This window comes from Phycomyces blakesleeanus (assembly GCF_001638985.1).
Source record: "Phycomyces blakesleeanus NRRL 1555(-) unplaced genomic scaffold PHYBLscaffold_12, whole genome shotgun sequence".
Lineage (NCBI taxonomy): Eukaryota > Fungi > Mucoromycota > Mucoromycetes > Mucorales > Phycomycetaceae > Phycomyces > Phycomyces blakesleeanus.
Window position 1 is genome coordinate 62,717 of NW_017265145.1, and position 18,912 is coordinate 81,628.

Here is an 18,912-nt window from a genome sequence, read left to right on the forward strand (position 1 = left end):
AACAATACCTTTTGTTGACTCAGCAAAACATCTCATCTTAACTATTTATTAATTTGTCGAATTGCTCAATTTCATTTGGGTCAATTACGCTCATATTTTTTTATACTTCAAGAGATCTGCACTGGAAACTCAGCTCTGTGGATTACGTGTTTATTTTATCAAATTTTTTGTTGCTCTTCTTTTGGACATTCTTTCTTCTCTACTCAGTGCGGTAGAAAGCTTACTTCCATTGTGCTCTTCAATGCGATTCCTTTTTATTTTACCATCATGTCTTGGAATTTGAACTGTTTTCTTTAATGAGGCTGCACTCTTATTCACTAATTCCGTGGCTCTCTCATTCTCTAAACGTTCAATTTCTCTGACCTTCTTCCAATACTTTTGTATTATTGTGGGATTGGTAAAATCGTTAGCCATTTGCCATGTGTTTGCCCGTTCACCATAACCAACCCATTTTACCAGATATTCTCTTTCACCAGCAGCACCACAATGATCGCAAATGTCTTCAACTTCATAGAGCTCATTCTCAATTGTAGATTCATTGATAATAACCATCTTGAGTTCTGAGGGTGTGTAATTTCGGTGCAACAATTCTCCTTGCTCATCCTTTAGTTCATATGATCCTCCTTTATTTCTTCGAACCACTGTATAAGGACCTTCATAGATTGGTGCCAATTTATTTGGATGATGTGGTAATCTGACCATTACGTGTGTTCCTTTGGGGATGTCTATTAAGATGTTCTTGTGATCGTATTTCTTTTTTAACTCTTCGTTGATCTGCAAGACTCTTTCGTTTATGGCAGGGAATATTATTTTATCCATATATTCAATCTGCTTCTCCAATTCATCAATTGTTACCGTGTTTTTGGGAAGAGAGAATTTTGCTTTATCACCATACTCATCAGGTACATTAAATCTGCGAGCATACATTAGTGAAAAGGGTGCACTCAGTGTCTTTTGAGAAATATGTCTGTTTATGCATAGCTGAACAATTGGTAAATAGTGACACCAGTCATTGCTGTTCGCTCTCATCATTTTCCATACAGTATTCTCTGCAACTTTCACACTGGCTTCAGCAATATCATTTCCTTGTGGATGATATGCCGTTGAATATCTTCGATTAATACCAAGCTCTTTCGATAGGCTTGTCATTAAAGAATTTCTAAATTCCAACCCATTGTCACTTTGCATTACTTTGGGAAAACCATAATCTCCAAATATTTTTATCAATGCCTTAGCTATTGTTGTCGAGTTTTTGTTTGGTAATAGTCTCAAGATGATATACTTGGAACAAACATCAACTAACACTAGCATATACGTGTGACCATCCTCTGATACTGGGAATTCACCACATAAGTCAATTGCAACATGATCAAATGGTCGGAAAGCTACAACATTGGTCAATGGGTGATATCCTCTTTTGCTGATGTTGTGCTTCTGACATTCAGAGCAAGAACGAATAATCTCCTTTGCTTCTTCATATATATTAGTCCAATGTAATCCTTGAGAGTGAAGATCATTCACCATAGCTTGACTACCAAAGTGACCAAACGAATGTGCTTCTTTTAACAAGCCATTTCGCTTTTCTTCAGGAGGCGACATATAGTTGGAAGTCTCTGATACATTTTCGATGAGTTGTGTAGCAAGTACATTTAGCACTTTGTCCTTACTGTACTTTTTCTTACAAATAATAACCCTATCTTTAGATTGCAAGTGTTTTGTTCTGATTTTTCTCAATCCATCATCCTCCACCAGCTTGTAACTATCCTCTGGAGGATACAAGCGACTCAACAAGTCTGGTAGTTTATTCAACAAACCAGGAATATGGACCACCTTAAAATCAAAGTCAAGAAGTGTCTCAATCCAGTCAATTATCATGGGATTAGCAATTCTTTGTGTGTGAAAATAAGTGAGTGCTTTATGATCAGTAAAAATGGTGAACTGTCGGCCCCATAGAAATGGACAGAATTTATCAAGCACCAAAACGACTGCATACAATTCTCTTTTGGTGGTGCTCCATCGCCGTTGAGATGGGCTCAGGGAAGTTGACACAAAACTAATATACTTATCACGCCCTTGATTGTCGCGCTGAAAAAGCAGGCAGGCTACTCCATAAAGGGAAGCATCTGTGGCCACATACATTTCACGTGACATATCTGCGTAATGAAGAATTAAATCCTGATGCAGTATGTCCTTTAATGCTTTAAAGCTTCTTGTCTGCTCATCTGTCCATAGCTCAGCTACATTGTTGGCATGACTTAATCGTGAAATAGGTTCAGCCACCTTTGAGATCATGGGAATATAGTCTCTGAAGTAATTAATCAAACCCATAAATTGCTGAATTTGTTTCGCAGTTTTAGGAATAGGCCATTTATCAACATTTGTCAACTTTTGCTTATCAACCTTGGTGCCTGTCTCATTGACGACAAAACCAAGCAATCGCACTGAATGTTGAAACCAGACACATTTATCAGAGTTTAGAATCAACTTCGCCAATGTCAATCTATCAATCACTATTTTTACATCCTTAACATGCTGCTCAAATGTTTTGCTAGCCACAATACAATCATCAACAAAATTCTGCACACAGTCAATTTTATCAAACAAAGTTGCCATGACATGTTGAAATTGTGATGTAAGTATCTTCAAGCCAAAGCAGCCTTTAATGAAGCTATATTGTTGCCCATCTAAATGAGTGAATGTTAATTTATGAACATCTTCAGGTGCAACTTTGAAACAATGGTAGGCATTCAATAAATCCAATGTGGTGAAAAATTTCTTTCCACTCAAATTCTGGAATATCGTTTGGATTTTAGGAATTGGATAGTTGAATGTGGGAGGTAGGATCTGATTTAATAATCGCACATCTAGACAAACTCGGTGACTCACAATCTCTTCAGCTTTATTTCTTTTAGGCACAAGCAACATAGGACTGTTGAAGGAAGTATTGGTCTTGGACTTGACAATCGTGCCTGTCTCAAGCCATTCTTTTACTTGTTTATCAAGTGTTGGTCGTAGAGCATGGAGAATAGGATATTGACGTCTATAAGCTGTGGTGCCTTCTTTTGTGGGTAATCTAATTAGAGATTCTGATAAAGGACAAGAGGACTCGACTGGGATTTTCTTATTTTCATCCAGTGAGGCCTGAATTGACTGAATAAATTCTGTTCGCTGTGTTTCCGTACCAGCTGGCAAATTATCCGGTTCAAACTTTTTCTCTTTATTGATATTTAGATTCTCATACACAGCAGCATAGTCTTTAGCATTATCTGAATGAATATATTCTCCTTCGATATCATATGCAACATTAATCAATCCGATGTTCATTTTTGTTAAGATATCTCTTCCAAGAAGAATATCAAAATTAAATTCTGTATTAAACTCTAACACCTCGGGTGCATGCTTAAACGTAATTCCATTCACATATTTAAAATTTAAAGGATCAGTTTTTCACAATCGCTTAGTACCACTATTCTTTGACAAGAAAGTGAAGGAACTATTTGATGAATTTATTTTATTTATATTTAAATTTTCATTCAAACATTGTAAACTAATGAAAGTGTATACACTGCCAGTGTCAATCATTCCAAGTAGTTTGTGGTTCTCTACAATAATAGGAGTGGTTAGATTAATTGCATCATTGGCTTTAACCCTTCTCTCAATTTTGTCAAGTAGGTACTTACAGTTGAAAGACATGTCTTCAAGTTCCAAGTCGACACTGTCTTGGATCGCCTTGAGCACTTGCTCAGACTTCTCCTTGGCAGGGACCTGCAAGACCATCAGGACTGGCTCACTGTCCTTACAGACGTGGCCACAGAAGTAGTTTTCTCCACACCGCCTGCAGGGGTTGTGCTTGGTGGGGGCAGCTACTTTGGCCTTGTTGGCCAGGGTGAAGCATTTGCTTGACTCATGTGTAGTATTCTTACCATGGTGCGAGCAGAAGAAGGAACGCTCTGGCTTACTGATTCGGTGCTGCTGGTTGTTGCTGGAGTGCACCTTCTTGCGAGGGTACGCCTCCATTCTCTTCTTCTCCATTCTCCTCTCAGTATGCATGTTGGCACCAGGAATGAGCTGGGTAGCTTCAGCATACATGCGATTGTCGTCGCCAAGGATGTCTCTGCCAATCTGCATCAACTGCTCCACAGTCCAATCTCTTTTGGTCTCGCCATTGAAGTCCAATCTGGTCATGGTAAGCTGCAAGAGTGTCTGTACTTGCCTAGTCAAGGAAGCGAGGAAGCGGTCAGCAACACAAGCATCGTTTTTGGGGAGGCCGGCATCATACACAGCCTGAAGGAACTTCTTGGAGTAATCTCCAATCGACTCAGAAGGAAGCATTACCATGGTAAATACCTCTTTTACTGAACGGGATGTCACCAAGTGCGATCCATGTCTTGCTGTAAAGCAGATCTTGGCCACGTTCCAATCTACACACTTCTTCAAATCCATCTCTACCCATCCATCGTCACTATGAGGCAAGCAGAGCGGCAAAAATCTCTTCCAAACTAGTTCAATGTCCTGAAGGGACGACTCAATAACCTTTTGGAAGGTGCGAAGGAAGTGGTCTACTGAGTGAAAGACCTCTTCATTTGGGAAGGATCTAATTACATCGTCTGACAACTGGAACTTAGGAAGATCTCTTCTATTAAGAGTCAACCCTCCAGTGCGACTGCTCTTCTCTACAACTTTCACAGAAGGCGAAAGGTACTGACTGCATGCTATTTCTATATCTATCATTTCTTTGACGCGTCTGACCTTATTAAGGGCTAATTCAGCTGCTTGCTCATCGTTCATAGCGTGAGCAGCACTGACAGCCTCTACATGCTGTTGAAGTTCTAGTCTAAGTTTCTCTGACAAAGACAAGACTGTTGTAGCAGCATTCGCTACCAAGGGACGAAGGGGAGAGGGAGCAACAAATTGTCCAGGGGTGGAGCTGGCAAAGGAGATGTTATCACTCAGACTGGCGATGAGGTCCTCCTCAGTCATGACGGACATGGCATCATCATCATGAGCAGGGATGATGGCGGCGGGGTAGTTCTCAGCAGAGAGGTTCATGGTAGTTCACGAAAAAAAATGTTGTGGTAGTTGAAGTTGAAGAAGTTTTTAAGAGGAAGAATTGAAGATTTGAGATTAGGAACGAAGATTTGTGAGAACTTGTGTAGGTATTGTTTATTGAGAAAGGATTTTGTATCAAAGTTTGGTCAGGTTCCTACACTGAACTACTACTGCTATTTATATTGTTTTGGATTGGGAAAATTATATGACTGGGGTCAGATAATCGATCCTATCTGAGCCTTAATCAGAGCAACGTGATCTTGGGATAATTAATGTATAATTAATTATATAAATGTGTGTAGTCCCAATGAAGTATTAACATCGAAAGTAAATGTGTTTATGAGTTATAATTATGCTTATAATAATCCACTGATGTATCCCATATTATGGTGATATCATCATATGAAATATAATCACTATCATGCATGCTAAACCTGTGTGTTAAATAATAAAGTAATTGGTAGACACCTTTGACTGGAATAGCTGAGGCCTTATATTATTTCCTTCAGACTTATTCTCAATTACAGCAGTAGTCAATACTCATTTACAACAATCTTTATCTTTCAGTTCCTTCTACATGGTGCCATCATAAACATCACATAGTGTGTCTATGACCTTAAGCTTCTTGTTCCATTGTCTGATTTTTGCTCAAAACAAGGATGAAGAAAGAAAACCTGCAATGAACGCTTGACAGAATTGTATATATATGATCACTTGGCTACCATGGCACCAGAAGGTGAGACCTTCATTAATGTACAGCTGCATGTTGATCTAGCATCATGCTTTGTGAAATCGCAATTGGTGGGGAGAGGCACATCTTGCTTGTAAACCTTATAGCAGTCTTGGCATACAACAAACTTCTTGATGCTCTTAGCAAAGTTAGAAAGCCCGGTCATTGCTTGCAGACCAGAAAGACTTGATGGCAGTTGAAAATCTTCGCCGTAAATTTTCAATAACTGATTGACAAATTCAATCAACACAGCAGCACCTTTGTTGATAACATAATGCGAAGCAAACAGGACAGTAAAGGTGGCAATGAACTGATGAACAGGGTTTGCAGGAATTTTGGAAGCAGCAAAAAAGTCTATTGTGAAAGTGTCAAAAACAAATTAGGACTCATTTTTTTGATTTTTTTTTTTAGCTTTTTATTCTCTTTTCTTTTGAAAAGAAAATAGCCTATTCAATACTGACCTTTGGCAATGAGCTCTTCAATGTCTGTTTCAGCATCTTCTTCTTCAGAGCTGTCATTGCTTTCGGAGTCATTGTCATTGACTTCGCTGATTTCATCATCAACCGAGACATTATCAGCCATTATGGCAGCATTCGAATTGGTTGAGTCAGTCTGGTTGTCTATTTTTTCCATGAATTCAGATTGACAGGTTGGGATAGATACAAATGTAGTTTAGTTTAGTTTATTGTTTCTACTGGTTTTCAAATGTTTTTTTTCTTACACTGAGTATCAACGTCCATCATTTCTTCTTCTTGCACAGCTGTGTTTCATTAAAAAAAACATAAAAAAAATTATTACGCAGTAAATAAAAATCAGCCCTGAAAAAAAAACATACAGTTTGCAAATCTTTCAGCTGCATCAGATCTCTCCACTCTCTCAAGTTTTTCTTTTACAATATGACGCTCAGCAGTTCTGCCTGATACCAAAGAGTATCCTAAGGAGTTTCTGCTGCATAGAGTGCAATGGCAAACAACATTATGGCACTGGGTAATTCAAGGCGTTTTAAGTGTTTTGTGTGTTTTTGAGTTTTTATGAATAAAAAAGGGAACAAGTGTAACATGTACTTTATTTACAGTGACTTTATAGTAAAAAAAAAATTTATCTTAATATTTTGTTAACCAATGAAACAAAGTAAAACTACATCTTTGGCCTGAACTTCAAAAAGCACACTGAGTGAAAAAAAATCACTCTTTCTGCACATGTGTCTACCGGCCTGACCACATTGTTAATTAGGATGGTTTTTCCAGTGCCCATTGGGGAAAATATTTTTTTTTGATAAGTCATTTTTTTAATAGATTTTTGCAATGTTCATCAACATCTATCAGAACATGCCGAATTTTGCAACGTTGAGCAACTTTTGGTTATTGGAAGACTTGATAGACAAGTGAATATCAACAGCCTGAACGATATTGATGTCATCTTTGTTGACTTCAACCAGGCCTCCAAGGGGCAGAACCACAATGTTGTTGTAATTGTCCATTACCATGGCTGGGATATAGATGCAATTTACATTGCTGTTCAGAACAATTTGGTACTTTTGCATAAAGAACGCCTTCCTCATTCTGTCTGCAGAGTCTCTTGCTTGAAAGATCTTTATCTGACTAAGGAATCATTGACCATTTGATTGAAAAACATCTACAAGTGTATCGCACAAAGAGGGAGTCGACAACCCGGAATTATCACTGTTGACACAAGAACCAAAGAAATGGAGATTAAAGCCTGGGAAATTGACAGGGGCCAGCTTGACAAAATCACCAATTGAACTTCTCACAGATCTTGTTCCATTACCAGCTGGTCTCTCTACAACATACAATCCTCCATTACAAAGATGCCAACAGATGAATTGCTTGCCAAATCTTGTAGCAACGTCTCAAGAGATGGAATGGCAGTTGGTCTTGAATAAATGTTCGCAGATAAACTTATTGAACTGTTCACTGTTTTCAGTTTTGTATTGCAGCATGGAACCAAAACAAACAATGTTGTCAGTGATATGATGCAGAGGGTGGACCTTTGGCTTGAACGTGAAGTCTTACTTAGAAAATCCTTTTTGGAGAACCTAGACATCCAGTTGAAAAAGCAGATCCATTACATCAGTGACAGCATGTTTTATCTGGGCAATATAGTAGTCAAAGCACCAGTCGACTCCACACATGTACACCAAAGACGACAGGCAACCTAATGCATGCAAGGCTTAATGAACAAACTTGCCAATGGTTTGTCACTAAAGAGCTTGCTCATAATTCTAGGCAGGACTTGAATCAATTCCTTGAAATCGCGTCCAATGAACGAACCAGTGTGGCAAAGCTTGTTTCTGAATGTTCGGCTGTAACTCTTACAAGACTTATAAGAGTTTAGAGCTTCCTGGAGTCTCCCCTTTTCACTTGTAGTCAGCATCTTCTGTTTCCAGAGAAAAGTCATCAAGTATTTCATCAGGCCAAGAGGAATAATGTGGAGAATTTTGACAGGCATGTCTTTGGTAGGGTCAAAGGCTTCGAGTCTAAGAAATTCCTCACTTCCATTCTTGATATAACTCAATTCGCACCCATTGAGATATAGCTCTGACTGGGAATCAGCATTGGCAAAGGCGCACAAGAAATCCCTCATTCTTTCTTCTGACCCACGGTGGTCAACTGGAGAATACGGCGGAGCATCAGGGATGGAACCCTGTTCAATACAAGGCGAAGATATGAGGCATTTTCAGCAAAACTTCTTGGCCAATGTTCCCTTATACATGGCAAGCTGAGATTGATGAGGGTTGTCACCCATAAAGAACAACAGGGGCGCAATGACAAGAACTACTTCACTATGATCCTCAGAATACATCTCAATACCTTTCTCCAGCCTAATGAGGTCATCAACGATAGGGGGCAACATCTCAACGGCATTCAGTGTATGATTCGAGGTACAAATGAAAAGAGCATTTTCTTGTTTGTTTCTTGTCTCAAGTGGCAACGCAGCAAAGTACATTAAGTGACTGTCATACTTGTTGTACTGCTTTGTTGAATTACCAGAGGTATTGTTGGAATAGAGATTAAGTGGGCAGACAACCACTTTCATCAAACCAGAGCCTGGAAGTCTTCTCTTGAATTCTTCAACACGGGATTTATTGAGCCACAAGTCAGATTGAACACCAGTAAGAGCATAGGTGACAATTTTGGCAGGGCAATAAGAAACAGAGAAACCATGTCCAAGGAAAAGATCGCTGTCTTTTTGAACAGTAGACATAATCCTATCAACTTCAATGGTATACTTCAGGATAGAGACAGCAAAGTTCATAGAGTTTCCAAACTGCAGGAAGTGAGTATCATCAGGATGGTTCAGCCGAGGATCGTGGCCACCATAAACCTGGAATGCATTGGCAAGTATGGATCCATCCTTGGTGAAGAACTTCTCAAGGAGATACCGGTTTGGGGAGCCTTGGACTTCAACAACATCACCCACCCAGTAGTCCATTCCGTTTGAAGTGATCATTGGGTGCTGAAGCAATGGGTTCTCCTTCCACTTTTTGCCTTGGTTGAGATTCAACCGCTGGTTTTCCATGAAGTCAGGAAGGGCCAAGATTTGAGATGATTTTTCAGGGCATGTCATGGTAAACTTGATATAATCAGATGGTTTGTTCATCCAAAGTACATGTTGTTCATTGTCTTGGTTCACAACATCTAAACTGGCAGTAGAAAAAACAGGGATCTGGTTCTTTTTCTGCTTGTGATAGTTAATCACAGCATTTGGTATCAAAAAATCCAGTGTTACTCCAGCTTCTTCACAGACATCCAAGACCATCTTCATGGCAAACATGATCTTCTTGATAGATCTTTCTGAGGCAAGATCTTCATTGCCATAGAAGAGAGCATGTAAGATAAACTCTACTTTCGATTTAAATGGACAGGTGGGTCCAGTAAAAATGTCAGCAAAGTCATCGGGCCAGTATGATATCTGTCTGCTGCTGTCTTCGTTTGAGTAGGCATTCATGGCATGAGAAAGAGATTGGAAGATTCTCATTTCTGCTGCCATTCTAGCAATATGATCCTGGCTATCATATTCTACTCTGGTGTCTGTGTCTTCATCGTCAGTAGTCTCATCATAGTCATCTGATGAATCACTATTCAGCAAAAAAAACAGGTTATTATCTATTTCAATATTGCATTACTAATTTTTACTTACAATAGAATGTGATCATCACTATATTCGTCTTTGTCAGAAATTTCATGGCCGTATGTGTCCTGAGGGTTTTCAATAATAAATTCCATTGGGGCAGGTCCATTACTACTGTTCATGTTGGCAGTGGCAGTGGTAGTGGCAGTGGCAGTGCTTGCAGAAGAAGAAAAGCCATCAAACATAGCAGGTCTAATGTTAAGATATGCTCAATTTCAGCTTTACATTACATAGTATTTTTCATCCTACTTTTAGGATTAACTTACCTTCTTTTTAGAAGTTTCTCATACTCCCCCATTTCGTTTGGATGTTTTTTTGTATAATGTCTTCTGAGGTCTTGCAAAGACTCTAATACTCTTTTGGTTTCACAGACGGTGCACACAAATGTTCGGTTGTCTGTAGCTGTCAGTGTGAGGAATGTGTTTCTCTTTGTTGTGAAGTGATTTTCCATGTTTAAAAATCTTTGGAATAAAAGATGTAGAAAAATGTAAACTAATTTGAGGTATCATATCTTTAATCATGCAAAAAATGACTGCTAAAAAAATCATGTGAAATAATGTGAGCTAAATTTTTTTTTGTTTACTTGTTTCCTTCTTTTTCTTTTTTTTTCTCATGACTGAAAGGTAAGTTTCAAGTGTAATCTAACAAGATGATAGCGTCCATCATACCAAACACCCTCAGTAAGTAATATATTTATTATGCCCTACTTCATATTGATACTAATATATATAAGGAGTAGAGGTCTGAAAATTTATGAAATGTCCAAAATTTTTAGCCTGTGTAACCTAGCAGAGGTCACGGATTTTCTATGCTTCTAAAATCGGTATCTTCCATTTTCTCTTAATAAAAAAAGTAATACACATCACATATCTTCCAATAGTCTATTTTCATAAGAATAATATAGATGAAAAATCAAATCCGAGCCAGAAAAAAAACCCCGGCCCAGAGACAAAAGCACTTCTCAACTGCATAAATTCCACTTATAAACATACTTCTTTAATCTTTTGACGGCAATTAATAATAGTTTCCTTTAATAAATAAATTTCAAAAACAAATATATTCTTATATACTTTCTTCTCTGTACTCTTTAATTAAATTATATACAGCTTTTTGCTTTCATTAATGTATTGTAGACAGATAGAGAATATTTATTTGATTGTTTTATTTAAAAAAAAAGTATAAAAAAAAGTATAAAAAAGTATTAAAGCTGTATAGATATATATATAAAAAAGTATAAAGAAATAAATATAGAGATATAAGAGTATAAAAAAGATAAGTATAATATATATATATATAAAAACGAAAAGAAGTATAGTTATATTAAAAAAAAAGAGAGAAAAAAAAACTATTCTAATTTAGCTCAAGCTTAAGAGCTTTGTTAAGCTGGTTTAGAGTGATCCCCTTCCTCACTCGCCTTCCCTCCACTTCGTTCACTGCAGTATTAAAGTCACCGCCATTTGACTCTGCTATTTTTTTATAGCATGGATGATAGAAACTCGGCAAGAATAGAATTTTTGCTCTACAAAATATTCACAAGTTAAAACCAAAATATTATCTTTGCATTGATTGTTATCTATTACATACCCGTTTCATCTCTCCATGCATTTTTATATTTTTTTTGAGCTCTTCAATCGGAGGGTATGTGACATTACCAATAGTATACCCAACAGCATACTCGTGCCAAAGGTCTTTGACATTTTTTATCCACCTTTGCATATTATACTTAGGCGCTTACTTGGCTGTTGGCTTGGGTGTGGCAGGTCTTGGGCAGTCTTTATCAATGGAGCCACTCTCAGTGGGCACAATTATAGGAGCAGAAGTAGTGTTGTTTCCAAAATTAACACATGCAGATCTAAACTCATTGAATAAGAAGTTAAGCCCATTCAATGAGCCTATGACATTCTGCATGTCTTTCCGATGGCCAGAGTATGCCTCCCCTTGGGTTGCTGGTGCCACTTGCCTTGCATTGGTGAAGTTGATGTTCCCTGCTACATTATCCATCTTCTTGAAGATTGCTGCAAGAACATGCTGTAGATTGGGCAAAACATCCTTGAGCTTCATCTCTTGAGGAGAATCTTGAGTCCAGCAAACCTCTAGCAGACCAGCTTCAAATTCCAGGAATTAAGGATCACGGAAAACCGAATTACAAAAAATGGGGTTGGTTGGGTACTCTACCCTGAAGAATACAGCGTCCTGGAGAATGATGGTTCTCATCGTCTTTAAAAGCTTTAGGAATGTCTGCCCGCAGATGGTTTTAGGGTACCCTGTAGTGGAACCGGTCAAGTTTTGCTCATCTTCATAGCCATCCTCGATCAATGGCAGAATTTCTTCTACCAAAGGGAAGATCTTGACCTGTAAAGATGCAGAAGGAAGGACAGAGGCACAGGCCCACTGGAAAAGAGGTGCGGTTTTCTTATGTGTAAAACTGTAATTAATTATGTGAAAAGACCAGGTTTTACGATGCAATCAGATAGTTTTTACAAGTGTATGAAGCTGGCTTACTCATAGGTGGTAAGACCAACTTTCGAACATAGGAAAAGGTCAGAACAGCAGGATAGTAGGATGTGTTTGCATTTTCTGTATATGGGTTTTTACCACATGCATTAAAACGGCAACTCAGAATTACGTTTTGTTGTAATATATCCTACCACTTTCCGATTAAAAGAACGATAAATGAAAGATCGATTATACGGATATGCCAGTTTTTACAGGGTTTTGTTGTATTTGAATTTATTTTATCCAATCTTAGAGACTTCTCCTTGTACTGTTTGCTTCCATACACTTCTCCGATCTTTAATTTATTTATAATAATTATTGGTTTATTTTGTTTTTATTAGAAAGAAAAGAATATTCTTAGGTTTATAGTACAGTGGTTATATTTAATATTCAGGAACGTTCTGGCTAGTGTTCTATCCTTCATACAATTTGAAATGGCCAATGTTCTGATAAAACAAGTATTCTCCAAACAATATCTCCCAGAGAAAAGCCCAGTTGTGTGTTGCTTGCTTGTAAATGGTTGTTCTATGAAATTAGAAAAGTGTTAGCTGTTTGAACAAGAAATCGTGGATATTAAGAATATATATATGTAATTATGCTTGCAATATAATAGCTTACCAGAGACAAAAAGAAAAGGCATCATGAATGCGAACCATAGTACTCAATATACTTTATTTGGCTATAAAAATGCTGAAAAAAAATTATTTTTTGTGAACTGTGTGGTAGAATATTTCATTTACCTACCCAAAGCAAAAGGATTTATTTGCAGACCAAGAGAGTACATAGGAGACGCTAATATTGTCTTCAGTAAATGATATACATTAATATATAATATAAATAATATTGTTATATGTACAAAAAAAATTACCATGTCAATGACACTTGTATGAAATGAAAGTTCTTGATTTGCGATGTGCTCATGAGAGGGAGGTTCATCTATAATAGAAATTATGTTAAGCCGTGTGCTTATTAAAAAGAGATAGATTGAAATAAAATAAAATATTACCGTGTTCATAACCGTGTTTAATAGTAGAGAGTAATTTCGGCGATATGGCCTATACAAAAGAAATAAAAAAGTCAGAATAATTTTATAGGATGACGGCATAAAGTATATTTACTAACCTTAGCTAATCCGGATGGACATTGTGAAGGGGATGCATCAGAAGGTAACAAAACGCGAGTGTCTGTAGTAATAGAAAACAATTATTATCATTTTAGTTATATATATATAATATTAAAGAATAAGATATCTTACCAAGAAAATTTGTGAATATAATAAATGTTGGAAAGAGAGAAAAGAGAGAAAACTTGTAAATGAAAAAAAAAACAAAAAGAACAAAAGACCAAAGGGCCAAAAGGCCGAAAGACAGAAATCATATATTGGATTGAGTTGAAAAAAGCATGTTCAAAGCCGATTTGCACCCCATTAATTCCAGGAAGTATTAATAGAGATACGCGTATTAAAGAAATCCTGAGTATTTACAGCAACAAGTGTAATATAATAAATGGGTTCTTGCTTTTACTTTTACCATCTTTCCATTAACTACACTTTATTCTTTTGCTTAACACCTAACTTCTTTTGTATGTTAATAACACTCTATATATACAATGAATAGATATATAAAACAAATATAATTAATAATCAACTCATGTATAACATTTTATTAAATAGCTTTCAGACCATGGTTAACAATCGTCAGTCAATTGTCCCGGCTCCATCCCTGGAATATACTGAGCTTTTAAGAAGGCTCACCACTATGGAGGAAAGTCTCAAGACCATGGATTCAAACATTGGCATTGTCATCAAGGGGAACAAAGATTCATTGGAAATACTTGATAGTGTTGCCAATGCCTCTGGAGAACTTCTTGCAGTTATTGCTCCTACCACTATACCTGCTTCTGCTTCTGTCCCTTTTGCAGCTTCTTCCATTGGTTCTACTCTGGATTGGTATACAACACCTTCTGAGGCTTTTTTTGGTATCTCTTCTGCTGCTCCTTCTGTTGCTCCTTCTGTTGGTCCAGTGGTTCTTACTGGTGCAAACGCTGGTGAACTTAGTAAACAGGATCGCACTAGAGTTTTAGTAAGTGTTGAGATGTACAGTAGCTCATCAACATAATATCTCACACTAAGTATAGGCTCTTATCCTAGGAGAGTTGAAGAAACACAACTTCAAATCAAATAAGCCGGAACTAGTTGCAGCTAACAACAGCAAGCGCAGTTGGGATGTTAATGTTGATTACAGACTTCCACCCAACAGACAGCTAATGCATGACCTTCATGCATACCTGGCTCCAAAGGTTGTTGGGACTAGTGTTTGACAGGCCAATATTAGCGATTGTATCTACACAAACTTTTGTGGAACAAGACGCCAAGTCAAGGAATCCTATGAAGCGCGCAAAAAGACAAAATCTTGGTCAAGAAAAGCAGGTCAAGAGACTGATGTATGTTAGAAGTATATTTTGATTGCAAATTAAATGTATTCATATTAATACATCTATAAACTAGCATTTTGACCATTGCGAGCTGACCTACCATACATTCAAGGCTGAAATTGATGTGAAGGTGGGTAAGAGCTGCGACGGACTCTTACAGAAAGAAGCAATGTCTGAGGGCGAATCTGAAGATGATATGCCTGGAGTCTCGAGCAACCATGCGATTCGTACAGTGTGTCCAAGTTGGAGAAGCGATGAGGTAATTTCTTTTGTTTACATTATTGTATATAGCTTTTTTTGTTTTTTTATGGATTTAAATGAAACAGAACTTTGATTAATCACTTATTTGTATTTAGTACAATCACTTTCTTGCGGTTGTTGATGATTTTATGCGTAATTGCATGGACTTCAATTCGCGTCAGATGTTGAAGAGGTCCTTTGGTAGAGATGCTGTTTTAGCAGTCCCGCCTAGATTGACGTGCCTTCTCCCTCACTGGGCTTTTAGAGATGAGTTTCAATAAATTTTGTTTTCTTATCCTCTACATCCTCCACATCCTCCATCTGACAATGATAAACGTACCAACAAATACAAACACTATGATTATTCTTTTCTGTGTGCCTTTAAAAAAGGGAGTTATAATTTTATTATTTTTTAAATGTATTGTTTTTTTGGCAAAGGAATGACCAGCATCTTTTTTACTTTTCTGCGTGTTGTGTGCTCAGCAGTTGCTACTTCTAACATAATTTTATGCACTGCCAATACACATTGGAAATCGTTAGGAGAAAATGTTGGAAAGCAGGTTTCAACGTGTTTGTACTCTCGCGATTTATCATTTTCAGGTGTATACCATTTGATAAAGGCAAAAGTATGTTGAGAATTGTGAAGAAGTTGTGTCAGGTGGCAATGGGTGCGGAGCAAGGGAGTAAGGGATGAAGAGGTGGGTGGAGGAGTGAAAGAATGGGCGAAAATGTATTGTATTTGACCCGTGTATGCGATGATATGCTCACCAGTACTTCCAATGAACTTTGCTTGTACAAGAGAGCCACGACTTCCAGATTCACCTTTACCCTTGTAGACCTGCTCAAGGATGTTGATATATTTCAACAGGGTGATTGTATTGTCGACAAAGTATGGTGATTCTGACGCTTGTTGAAAGTGAACTAATTGTTCATTGTTGTACGCAACTTTGTAGTATTGTAAGAGATGAACATAGTGAATGTCACTCATTGTGGTAGTGGATTTTAATGATAGAGGAAATGCAGAAGGAGGGAGAGGTTCGTTGCCTTTTACAAGTACATTTGGATCTTCAGAAGCCTCAACAAATGACTGTATGCGGAAGGTACATTGACGGATGGATGGAATGGTGGTGGGTGTAAAGGAAGAAGTGAGTTTGGTAAGGAGAGGAAATGCAGATGTCTGGCGGGTACTCTGAAGGAAACTGTTGACAAGATCGTCTTTGTGCACATCTTCAATAAATTTCTTCATAAATGTTTCTTCAAACCCCATCTTCCTCTTTGTCTTCAAATTTTTTAACAACCCATTAAACCGCTCAAACCCGAATAGCCAATAACCATACACTGGTCCAAAATCACAAATTGTATCTCGAAGATGGAGGTGTAGGTGCATATTACAGGTGAGGATTTCGGCGTTGTACAGCTCATCACATCTGGTGCAAAAAGTTTGAAGAAACTGATGGGCAGTGTTGACTTCATCGAACGTGATCGTTGGCTTGATCAACAGGCGGCATGCATCAACAAAGTTAATCCAGTTTTCGAATCTGTCTTTTGCAAGAACATCTTTCAACAGAACTGGCGAGTATACAAGCACCCATGACTTCCACTCGTCTGCCTTCATATACGAGAACTGCTTTTCTATTTTTGAGTTCAAAGAGGTGTATCCACCAGGCACAATCATCGTTTCTGCAGTCTTCTGCATTGCTGCAAAATCGCCATCTTGAATGTCTTCGTCTTTGATCCAACGATCCATCAATCTTTTGGGCGTTCCCAGGAATAAATTATGCATGGGATCAATGATCGTTCCACGTACTAGATCAAGGTATCCAAGGCAATGCAACTGCGACCATCGAACACCATTTTCGACCTCCAGCCGATGCCTTTCTGAGGGGGTACTAGCACTTTCCCACTCCTCAGCATGCAACCTGTTCTCTACACCGTCACAAAGCACCCACCGAGAGAAGTCAAACCCACGAAAGTCAACATTGACACCGTTTTCCAAGCAAGGGAAATGTCTGTTGCACTTGTAACATGCGCATGTACTGTTGTGCGAGGTGAAATCACTTGTCTTTCTTGCTGCCAGGATGTTACAGGCCACCATCATCAATGCAGCATGGACGCGGACACCACTAGGACACTCGAAAGTTGAGATTGCCAGTCCCTCATACAATCTTATCAGATCATCTACCATAGGCTGGAGATAATGGTTTATCTCTTTGGATTTGGGTTCCTTCGGGCCAGGCATCAATCCTACGAGAAGTGTGTTCTCTGGCTTGTATCTTTCATTGCAAGGCAGATTGTTTACTACCAGGTATATGGCACCAGTCGAGTGCATGACATTATTGAAATGTTGAAACCAGTTGATGTTGAGAGTCAACATTAATGAACGCGAATCCTTTGTGAATTGCACGCCATCTTTGTCTTTGAGCTCCTTCCACATGGCACTGTCATATATGTCACACATCATATCCACCATCTTCAGCTCGTGGTTCCAATGTCTAATTTTATCCTCGAATCCTGGACGAAGAAAAAACATTCGTAAAGTATTAACGACGGACTGGTACAAGTATGAACGCTTGGCCACCAAAGCATCTGATGCTGATGTTTTTGTCAATTGGCAGTTGCAAGACGAGCGTGCACCAAGCTTTACAAAATCGCAATGAGACGGGACAGATGCACTTTCTTTGTACACCTTGTGACAATCCTGACACACAACAAATTTCTTTATGCCTTTGGTTATGGCTGAGAAACCTGTCATGCGCTGAAGACCAGGAAGGCTCAAGGGCAGTTGGAAATCCTGCTCGTAAATTGTCAAAAGCTTGTTGATGAACTCGATCAAGACAACGGCACCCTTGTCAACCACATAGCAGGAAGCAAACATCACCACAAAAGTAGCAATGAACCTGTGCACTGGGTTCTGGGGCATATTGGGGGTGGCAAAAGGGTCTATTATAAAAAAAAAAATTAATGCTTTTTTTTTTAAAATTTTTAACACTAACTGACCTTCACTATTCAATTCATTGTTGTCGAGCTCAATAAAATTGTCTTCGCTTTCGTCTTCACTGATTTCATTGCTGTTGCTTCTACTGTCATCATTGTTGCCATTGCTGATTGCGTCATTAGTAACGGAAACGTCTTCAGTGTCAGACATTGAAGCTCCTTCCCAAACAGGTGAGTTTGTCTGAGTGTACGATTCTTCCAGGGCTCCAGGCTGATGGGTTAAGATAGCTACATTTAGAATATAACACTTGGTTAATATCTAACAGTATCTGAATTAAATAAACCTTACGTTCATCATCGACCTCCATCATATTTCTTTGGGTAGACATGTCTATTACAACACGTTATTTCATGGATTACAATACAATTAAATAAATTCAAATATTGTACCCCTTTCACATCTTATGGCATTTAGTCTTGCCCTTTTATTATGACGTTGAGCAGTTCTTCTGGCAACAAAACTATAGCCAAGATCGTTCTGACTACATCCAGCACAATGGCACTTTTCGTTGTAGAGTTCAGGAATTGTTAACATAATGTTTATTTATTTTTACTTTGAAGTGTTAAGAGAAAAAGGAAACAAGTACAACGTTTACTAAATTTACTATGTCTTTATAATGAATTGTTATGACTTTATAATAATAATAAATAATATTTTCGCCTGTTGTATCCAAGCCAATAGAAAACTGGAAAACAGTGTTTTCATCTTCAACACACAAAAAAAGCTGAGATGAAAAAATACCCCAGATTTTCTATTGTTATAATTTAACTTTGTACATGGTAATTCCCATATGTTTTTCTAGTGAGAGCAACCAGAA

General features: G+C 38.0%; 6 protein-coding genes across 6 annotated transcripts; 1 reads left to right on the forward strand and 5 right to left on the reverse strand.

The window, feature by feature from the left end:
* Positions 1 to 100: 100 nt before the first annotated feature.
* PHYBLDRAFT_187146 (hypothetical protein) lies at positions 101 to 5,113 on the reverse strand (the record flags this gene model as incomplete). The annotated part of the gene is made up of 5 exons (XM_018439337.1): positions 3,681 to 5,113; positions 3,465 to 3,493; positions 2,992 to 3,399; positions 856 to 981; positions 101 to 133 (listed from the first exon to the last, which is right to left on the reverse strand). Exons 1-5 carry the CDS (start codon positions 5,047 to 5,049, stop codon positions 101 to 103), a joined length of 1,965 nt encoding a protein of 654 aa, XP_018290710.1. The 5' UTR covers positions 5,050 to 5,113.
* Positions 5,114 to 5,759: 646 nt separating this feature from the next.
* On the reverse strand, positions 5,760 to 7,033 carry PHYBLDRAFT_145984 (hypothetical protein; the record flags this gene model as incomplete). The annotated part of the gene is made up of 5 exons (XM_018431573.1): positions 5,760 to 6,133; positions 6,241 to 6,399; positions 6,501 to 6,539; positions 6,615 to 6,762; positions 6,989 to 7,033. 5 exons carry the CDS (start codon positions 7,031 to 7,033, stop codon positions 5,760 to 5,762), a joined length of 765 nt encoding a protein of 254 aa, XP_018290711.1.
* A 67-nt stretch (positions 7,034 to 7,100) lies between these two features.
* Positions 7,101 to 10,382, reverse strand: PHYBLDRAFT_73080 (hypothetical protein; the record flags this gene model as incomplete). The annotated part of the gene is made up of 8 exons (XM_018442775.1): positions 7,101 to 7,267; positions 7,290 to 7,380; positions 7,419 to 7,570; positions 7,591 to 7,835; positions 7,980 to 8,443; positions 8,579 to 9,878; positions 9,941 to 10,123; positions 10,198 to 10,382. 8 exons carry the CDS (start codon positions 10,380 to 10,382, stop codon positions 7,101 to 7,103), a joined length of 2,787 nt encoding a protein of 928 aa, XP_018290712.1.
* A 1,023-nt stretch (positions 10,383 to 11,405) lies between these two features.
* Positions 11,406 to 13,734, reverse strand: PHYBLDRAFT_73081 (hypothetical protein; the record flags this gene model as incomplete). The annotated part of the gene is made up of 11 exons (XM_018442776.1): positions 11,406 to 11,450; positions 11,516 to 11,639; positions 11,667 to 12,036; positions 12,079 to 12,356; positions 12,580 to 12,722; positions 13,081 to 13,096; positions 13,168 to 13,229; positions 13,296 to 13,363; positions 13,434 to 13,482; positions 13,550 to 13,611; positions 13,683 to 13,734. Coding segments are annotated over 11 exons (1,269 nt in total), but the record flags the coding sequence as incomplete, so codon positions are not given.
* A 375-nt stretch (positions 13,735 to 14,109) lies between these two features.
* On the forward strand, positions 14,110 to 15,381 carry PHYBLDRAFT_145987 (hypothetical protein; the record flags this gene model as incomplete). Its single annotated transcript, XM_018431574.1, has 5 exons — positions 14,110 to 14,508; positions 14,564 to 14,725; positions 14,750 to 14,869; positions 14,934 to 15,119; positions 15,217 to 15,381. The coding sequence occupies 5 exons, from the start codon at positions 14,110 to 14,112 to the stop codon at positions 15,379 to 15,381; spliced, it is 1,032 nt and encodes a 343-aa protein (XP_018290714.1).
* Positions 15,382 to 16,862: 1,481 nt separating this feature from the next.
* Positions 16,863 to 17,429, reverse strand: PHYBLDRAFT_113460 (hypothetical protein; the record flags this gene model as incomplete). The annotated part of the gene is made up of 1 exon (XM_018428344.1): positions 16,863 to 17,429. A coding segment is annotated over one exon (567 nt), but the record flags the coding sequence as incomplete, so codon positions are not given.
* Positions 17,430 to 18,912: the final 1,483 nt, after the last annotated feature.